At 49.4% G+C, this 8,433-nt stretch overlaps 1 protein-coding gene across 1 annotated transcript in view; it reads left to right on the top strand.

The window, feature by feature from the left end:
• Positions 1-8,433, top strand: part of LOC105991563 (CUB and sushi domain-containing protein 1-like) — an 871,556-nt gene that overhangs the window by 726,682 nt on the left and 136,441 nt on the right. Inside the window, exons 32-35 of the mRNA XM_013024215.1 lie at positions 430-543; positions 2,031-2,126; positions 6,990-7,193; positions 8,185-8,309. Of these exons, the coding sequence (XP_012879669.1) occupies positions 430-543; positions 2,031-2,126; positions 6,990-7,193; positions 8,185-8,309 (539 nt within the window). The remainder of the gene's footprint in view (positions 1-429; positions 544-2,030; positions 2,127-6,989; positions 7,194-8,184; positions 8,310-8,433) is intronic.

Below are 8,433 nucleotides of genomic sequence, written 5' to 3' on the forward strand. Positions count from 1 at the left end.
ACAGGTCTGGTCCTGGCCAGGCTATGTTTTCGTGGAATCAGTTTTCATGCAAATGAACGTGCGTGTCACCAAAGCCTCACAGGTCTGGTCCTGGCTATGTTTTCGTGGAATCAGTTTTCGTTAATGACAGGACACCCTTACAGGTGGACTTCCGCTATCTTAATAAAGATTATTTACTTTTAAAAATATATATACTTCATTTAATGTTCAAATTAGGCAGAAAAGATTATGTCTCCTTTTATTAAATACCTAAAGACCTCTTATCTTAAAGGCAAGAAGCACAGTAAAATTATTTAATCTCTAAGAAATTAGAAGGCAGGGAAGATCAGTTCACATTCGCAATTACACGCTCCTCAGGGCAGGAGTCTTAGCAGGAGCTGGGAACTTGCAGCGTGCCCCTTCTTTCACGCGTACCCCTTCCCTTTCCAGTGGTCTTCGGGCAGTTCGCCTATTTCCAGACGGCGCTGAGCGACCTGGCAGAGCTGTTCGACGGGGCACACCCACAGGACAGACTTCTCAGCTCGCTCTCCGGCTCTCATTCTGGTAAAATGTCAACCATTTGTCCTCAACTCTACTGAACGAAGCCAATTTTAGACTCATCTCTTTTTTTTCAGCTTTTGATGAATGAGAGATGTAAGCACTTATTAATTTTTAGGTACGTTTAGCAAAGGTTTATTTTAGAGATGAGATTTTAAAAGATGGCGGCTTCATATATTACCTCTGCCTTTTTCATTTTACCCACCGAGCCCGTGAATGTCAAGAGAAGAAGAGGGGATGGAAAATCACCCGTGTGTTTCATTTCCTCATCTATGAGTTGAAGGCTCCCTGCTGGCGATAAAATCTTCTGACATTTTTTTCCCTTCCCAACCTGTACCCACAGGCAAACACAGAGCAATTACAAGTTGGAGAGGGGTCTTAGAAGACATTTCTGTAGCTAGCCAGGGATGCCTGTGTCTTATTAGATTAACACAGAGCAATGTATTGACCATACTCATCAGTAATCTGACCCTTCTTTAACCTACCTGTGAACTAACTACTGCAGTATTTAGTAAGTTTACAAAATCATTACCCAGGTAAATTTACCTATGTGTGTCACAGGTGTTGACTAAGCAAAGTTTGGATTTCAGTGTTTTCATTGTCTTACTGTTTTCTGATGCATCAAAAATCTTAAAAATGATGGGGGGGGTACCGATGGCTCACTTCTGTAATCCTAGCTACTCAGGAGGCTGAGATCTGAGGACCATGGTTCTAAGCCAGCCTGGGAAAGAAAGTCCCTGAGACTCTCACCTCAAATTAACTACCAAAAAAGAATAAAGCCAGAAGTGGAGCTGTGGGCCAAGTGACAAAACACTAGCTTGGAGCAAAAAAAAAAAAAAAAAAGCTCAGGAACAGTGTCCAATCCCTGAGTTCAAGCCCCAGGACCAACATAAAAAACAAAGATAATCTTAAAACCTATGTATTGTTCTTTCTGGTCTGTGCCTGATGCCAGAACGCCGTACACACCAAACACTCAGAAGACAGGATCTAAAATCCTCCCCTCCCCCCAGGCCCAGCCTCTGCTCACTGCCGACCTTCAGCTGGCTCTGGGGAGAGGGCTCCCAGGTGCAGGTTGTGCTGTAGGGGCCACATTTTATATCAGAAGGTATTTTCTGAATCTTTGATTTTAAGAATGACTGTTCTAGGCTCAAATACATTTTCTTAATTTTAAATACAATTCCAGCAAGTCACAATCAAGTTAAGGTGATTAGTTATAAATAACTCATCTGATACTTACATCTCCCCTATTCAGCCAAAAGGGCCTTGGTGTATGTGTCAAAACAAAGTGCAAATGAGGCCTTTAGCAGAGTGCACAGCCAGAATCAGGGTTATACTCTTAAAAGGTTCTCTCTGGGTCCCCGATGGCATGGCGTGCTCTTTTGTTTCTGACGTTTAAAGCGTTCTTTGTGAGATTTCAACGTAATATTTAGGTTGCAGGGCGCTGTGCGTGTGCTCGGTCTCTCGGTCTCACCTGTGGTCTGTTGTTACTTCAGGTGAGACCCTGCCTCTGGCCACGTCCAACCAGATTCTGCTTCGATTCAGCGCCAAGAGCGGAGCGTCGGCCCGCGGCTTCCACTTTGTGTACCAGGGTAAGGCCAGCTTCCCACCCAGCAGACCCCCTCCTCACACAGGGAGCCCCCCAAGGCCCAGCGGGGCCCCACCCAGTGGACCCCCTCCTCACACAGGGAGCCCCCCGAGGCCCGGCGGGGTCCCCACCCAGCGGACCCCCCCTCACACAGGGAGCCCCCCGAGGCCCGGCGGGGTCCCCACCCAGCGGACCCCCCCTCACACAGGGAGCCCCCCAAGGCCCAGTGGGGTCCCCACCCAGCAGACCCCCCCTCACACAGGGAGCCCCCCTGAGGCCCGGCGGGGTCCCCACCCAGCAGAACCCCCTTCACACAGGGAGCCCCCCGAGGCCCGGCGGGGCCCCCACCCAGCGGACCCCCCCTCACACAGGGACCCCCCCTGAGGCCCGGTGGGGTCCCCACCCAGCAGACCCCCCCTCACACAGGGAGCCCCCCCAAATCAAGCTTTTGTGCATAAATGATAAAATGATTTCATGAACTATTAGCTTCTTTCCACACTGTTTGCACTTTCCATTTACCCAGCGATGTCAGGGGAGGACAGAACCATCAGCCATGGTGCAGCTCTGCTCACCTGCACAAGGTGGTGGGAAACGTAGTGTTTCATCTAATTACACCCTTGCATGAGGGCCGAGGTCTTAGAAACTTCTTTAATGAGATACATTGAAAGTACACCACACAATGCCACATTTCATCATGAAACTAAGTCACTTATCAGAAAGGAGAGAAGGAGGGAAGGAAGGAAGGAAGGAAGGAAGGAAGGGAGAGAAAGAAAGAAAGAAAGAAAGAAAGAAAGAAAGAAAGAAAGAAAGAAAGAAAGAAAGAAAGAAAGAGAGAACAGGATAAAACACACATCTACTACTCTAAATACCTTAGTTTGCTTGTGTTTTATAACCTTTTAGCACTTTATAGGTTGGTCTTTTTAGGTTGTATTTCTTTTCACTTAGATGTCATTTAAGACCCGTTTGTGGTTGCTTCCGACTGGAAAGTGAGGCTATTTTCCTTCCTCCGTTTTGCTTTTGTGTGTGTATTCGCTCTGCAAACCTGAACCAGTGCCTCTTAGGCCGTGCGCAGATGTTTGTTCGGCAGAGAGGAGGCCGGGAAGGAATCGGGACAGACTGGGGAAGGGGCCTCAGAGGTCGGCCAGGCTCCACAGGAGAAGCAGCTCAGAGGCTTTCCTCATCTAAGCTTTGGCTTTAGCCTAACTAGGCCACCAGCCACCCCGTGCTCATCCTTTAGCTGGGGCTTCTTTCCTTAAGTACCGCTTCTCTAGAGAACACCTTGACAGCATGAGAGCAGTAGCGCCCTTTTCATCCCTTATCAGTCGCTTCTAGCCAGCTCACCCTGCAAAGGCCGGCCTCAAAGCTTTCCTCGGTCAGGAGAGTCTGTTTACACCAACAAGATGTATTTAAGGGTGTAGAGGAGAAAGGATGGAATGATGCTGGCAATTAGGAGGGTGAGTATCTCTAACACCTTCTGAGCTGTGGCTGGTTGAATGGGAGTAAAAATGGTTATTGTGGCAGCTATGGCTATTAATATGTAAATAATTAACATGTAAAAATTAAATGTGAATACTCAGAAGATTGAGACTTGAGGATCCCAGTTGGAACTCAGCACCAGGCTTGAGTTCAAGCCCCAGGTTTGGCACACACACATAAAAATAAACATTAGTATTTTTTAAAAAATTGACATTGTTAGAATAACCAAGTTGAGCAAGCTGTCCCTTACCACTCCTAATCTTCAGTAAATTCCAAATTCCTTTGCAGGGTGTGTGTGTGTGTGCGTGAGTCTGTTCTCCTTGTACTTAAGAATCAATAGTGACTAACACTGAACGTTTTGTAAGGCCCGTGTGCCTGCTTCTCTTGCTTCTAGCCAGGAAGTTCATACAAAGGCATATCTCTTTCACAAATGGAAAACCCCTCTGGAGATAACAGGAGAGGGTCACGAGAGGGGCTGGTACCTCACTCAAGAGCCACAGAGGATGATTTCAGTACCCACGAGGAGTTAAACTGCGCATTGGTTATTCAGAGAAGGAAGATCTAGTCAGGCCTCCCTTTCCTGTGTGCTGACAGAGTCATTAAAACTCGACGCCGCCCGGTGGCGTCTTCCATGTGCACAGACGGGCACAGAGCTCTGCTGGGAGGGGCGGCGACGAAACGCAGAGGTGGCAGTTCAGCATGCAGTCACCACACCTGCATCTCTGCACTAGCTCTGCACCCACCTGCTTGGTTCTCTGGAGACCCCAGCCCAGCCGTGGAATTGTTACCATCTGCAACACTTGCAAAGACATGCGGGTTCCTGGAGCTTTGTGCCTGAGCATGGCTTTAACCCGGGATTGGCCTGGTGGGTTTGGTCTTTGCCCCTCCCCCCATCCCCCCCACTGATGAGATGCCTGCTGGGAAGGGAGTGCGCATGCCCCAGGACCCTGGTACCCTGGGAGCCGCGGGCGGTAGCCCTCTTCCCAGAGTGCCTGGGAGCCGCGGCAGGTAGCCCTCTTCCCAGAGGCCTGGGAGCCGCGGGAGGTAGCCCTCTTCCCAGAGCGCCTGGGAGCCGCGGGCTGTAGCCCTCTTCCCAGAGCGCCTGCGAGCCGCGGCAGGTAGCCCTCTTCCCAGAGCGCCCAGAGTCCTTCCTGTACCACCAGGAGGGCTGCACAGGGCCGTGGTGGGTACCGGTGGCCAAGCGCGACCAGGAGCTCACACAGGACAGAAAGCCACGTGTGGCCCAATGAGTATGCAGTGCCAGAGGTCACAGAGGGCAGGGTGAGCGTGCATGACATGTGTGAGCATTCTGCGTGCCAGAATGCTCATGTCTGACCACATGGTCCCACGTGCCAGAATGCTCATGTCTGACCACATGGTCCCGTGAGGCCACATTTTGGCCCTTGCACTCTGCCCTTCCTCTGGGTCACATGACTGTATTCTAGTGGAGCGTGCAGGCTAGTGCTTGTCGGCGCTACTGTTTTCAAGGTCTTAGTTTGTGCCTGCTCTTCCCACAAATATCTATTTCTCAATACCTTTTTCATTTCCCTTCAAATAACTCACACCAAAGTTAGCAAACCGTAAGGGCTGGGCTGGGAAGGTGGCTTAGCGGCAGAGCGCTTGCCTAGCATGCGTGAAGTTCTGGGTTCCGTTCCTCAGGACCACATACACAGAAAAAGCCACAAGTGGCGCTGTGGCTCAAGTGGTAGAGAGCTAGCCTTGAGCAAAAGAAGCCCAGGGACAGCACCCAGGCCCTGAGTTCAAGCACCAAGACTGGCAAAAAAAAAAAAAGACACAAAAACTAAAACTGTAAGGCTTCTGTGTCGATTTCTAGGGGGAAGGAAGCCACGCTCTCCTGGGTGGCCCACACTAACGTCCTCAGGTTATTGCAAAGTAATTCAGTGCCAGCACACAGACAAGCAATGGAGTAGTTGCTTTATTTTGCACAATATCCTTGAGACATTTGTGGATCATCCAGTGGCTGTCTTTTTTCCTGCACATGATCACTCAACTGTAACAAAATACTTAGACATACAAGTAGGACAAAAGGACTTTAGGCAATATTTTTACTCCAGAATATTATAGTTATTATATAGTGATATTTCTCTTTTCTGTATGGAAATGAGTGAGTGGGTCTGGGCTATCATGAACATTTTCAACAGTAACAGAGAGTATCTACCTTTGTTACTTTTAGCCCACTGAGAGAAAATAGTTCAACACAGAATTCAATCATAGTTTGGTCAGAATAATCTTTGGCTTCACTTCTGTAATAGAAGACAAAACAAAGCATGCACATTTCACAGGTGTGGCTCCTCCCAAACAGTTTGGCATGACGAGCATCTTTGCCGTATGGAGTATTGTCCAAACTGAATCCCATTCCACTTTTCAGAGACAGAACATATTCTTGTGCATTGTCATTTCCAATGCACCACTGGAGTGAGCATCTCACTTCACAGAGCATTAACACTTCCTGTCCGTGTCTTCCATCCAGGAGCACAGGGTACACACACAGCATCTGAGACTTAGGTGTTGCTCCCTATAGAATGTAAACCAACACCATGAACAGCCTGGAAAAGAGAGGGAGAGGAAGGAAAGAGCTCTGGGAGTCCTCTCCCCCGTCCCGCGCCAGCCCCGCCCCGGTACCCACCCTCCGGAGGAGTCGGCTCCCCTAGATTCCCTCCTGAGGTGTGCCCTGGTACCTGGGTCATGTTGCGTGGCACTAAAGGTCTCCCCATCTGGCTGAAAATGTCGGGATCTCCTTGTCTCTCAAGGTCGAGTGAAAGTCTGCTGTATAAATGGATTGGACATAAATGCTAAGCTCCTTGTGCACCCATTGCTGGCAGGAACGTTGTGAGTGTGTCCCTAGCCTCCAAACCGCTACAGTGACATGTGTGTCAGTGAACAGGGACAGGTCATGTGCTCATTCTGCTCTTCTGCCTGTTATCACACTGCGACAGCCACAAAACATTCCTTCAGCCAGCGCTCTTCCCGCCAGGTGCCGGTCTTGACCGCAAGGTTGTGTCCGTAGCATGCTGTGACTCACACCACCTTTTGGGCATTGGTTAATCCAGTGGCTTGAATATCAGTGGAGAATCACCCAGCATGGATTCTCCTCCCGTCCTCTGCCGAGCCCAAGGTGGATGCTCAGATGACCTGCAGACGTGAACTCCCTGCACACCGACCCCAGGCCATGTTAGAGATGCTGGCTTCTAACTGGCCACCACCATTGTCAGACTCAGACCAGGCTCCAGGGCACCTTGGAGTGTGTGTGGGACACGTGTGTGAAGGAAACGTGGAGCACGTGGCTATGTGTGAGGGGGACACACGCGTGTGTGGAGGGCACGGGTGACTTCTGCGGTGGACGCCGATGGCTGTGTTGTTTTGCCCCCAGCTGTTCCTCGTACCAGCGACACGCAGTGCAGCTCTGTCCCCGAGCCCCGGCACGGCAGGAGGATCGGCTCCGAGTTCTCAGCAGGTTCGATTGTGAGGTTTGAGTGCAACCCAGGGTACCTGCTCCAGGGCTCCACAGCCATCCGCTGCCAGTCTGTGCCCAACGCACTGGCCCAGTGGAATGACACGATCCCGAGCTGCGTGGGTAAGTGGCCCAGGGCGGGGGACACTGCAGTGCGGCTCTCTAAGACACAAAGAACAGGTAGGAGCCAACGCCTAAAGTGCCATTTCATTAAACAACTCAGCTAGTAAGGACAAGCACGCTTCCTTTTTCAGTATGTATACCATCAAGTCCGAAGTCACAATGCATCACATAATTTTATTCTGGGCAAACAATTATAATTTTGATCTAGGATATTACTTGCATCATGCCCTCTTAATGCATTTGTGCCGATGAATGTGTTGAAAGCAATAGGTTAATATAGCCAGATTAGCTGTGGTTTATTTGCTTCTTTTTGCACAGAGTACTCTGGTGCAATCATGATTGGCACTTGAATCCATCTGTACATTTTAAGTGTCTCTGAATTTGCTCATAAATCCCATGAATATTGCTGGGAGTTGTGTGTCTGCTAAGAGGAGAGAATGTTCTGCAATGGCCTCAGACTGAAGCAGATAATGACTCTAGACACCGTGGTTGGTCCAGTGCCTTCTTAGAAACTCTGAAGAAACTTTTTATTTTTTTTTTGTCAGTCGTGGGGCCTGAACTCAGCCTGGGTGCTGTCCCTCAGCTCTTCAGCTCTAAGGCTAGCGCTCTACCACATGAGCCACAGCGCCACTTCCGGCATTTTTCTTTTTGCTTATATGGTGCTGAGGAATCGAACCCAGGGCCTCATGCATGCAAGGCAAGCGCTCTACCACTGAGCCACCTTCCCAGCCCCTAAAGAGACTTCTTTAGAGACTCAACATCTATAAATAGTAGTTTAATGGGTACATAATCATTGATATTATTAACTTAGAAAAGACTAAACTACACCTTGGCTAAAAAATCCATTTAAGATACCTCAAACAGGGACAGTGTTTCTTACAATGGCACAGAGGGAGAGACAACATTAATACTGTTGCCACTGCAAGTTATCTTTATTAAATAAGCGTATCACTTATTAAGCACTTACTGAAGACAAAGCCCTGTCTGTCAGTTCCCTGCAGTGGTAATTTCACTCAGCGAAGAGGTACCATCCTGTCCCCGGGCTATCCTGAGCCATATGGAAACAACCTGAACTGTGTGTGGAAGATCATCGTTACAGAGGGCTCTGGAATCCAGGTACGGTCTCGAGCCCCGTCCACACGCAGGACATAGCCTGTACTTCTTCTCTGTCCTTCCCTCCCTCCTCCCCTCCCTCCCTCTGTCCCTCCCTCCCTTCCTCCCTTCCTTCCTTCCTTCCTTC

Source organism: Dipodomys ordii, unplaced genomic scaffold (genome assembly GCF_000151885.1).
Source record: "Dipodomys ordii isolate 6190 unplaced genomic scaffold, Dord_2.0 Scaffold74, whole genome shotgun sequence".
NCBI classification, from domain to species: Eukaryota; Metazoa; Chordata; class Mammalia; order Rodentia; family Heteromyidae; genus Dipodomys; species Dipodomys ordii.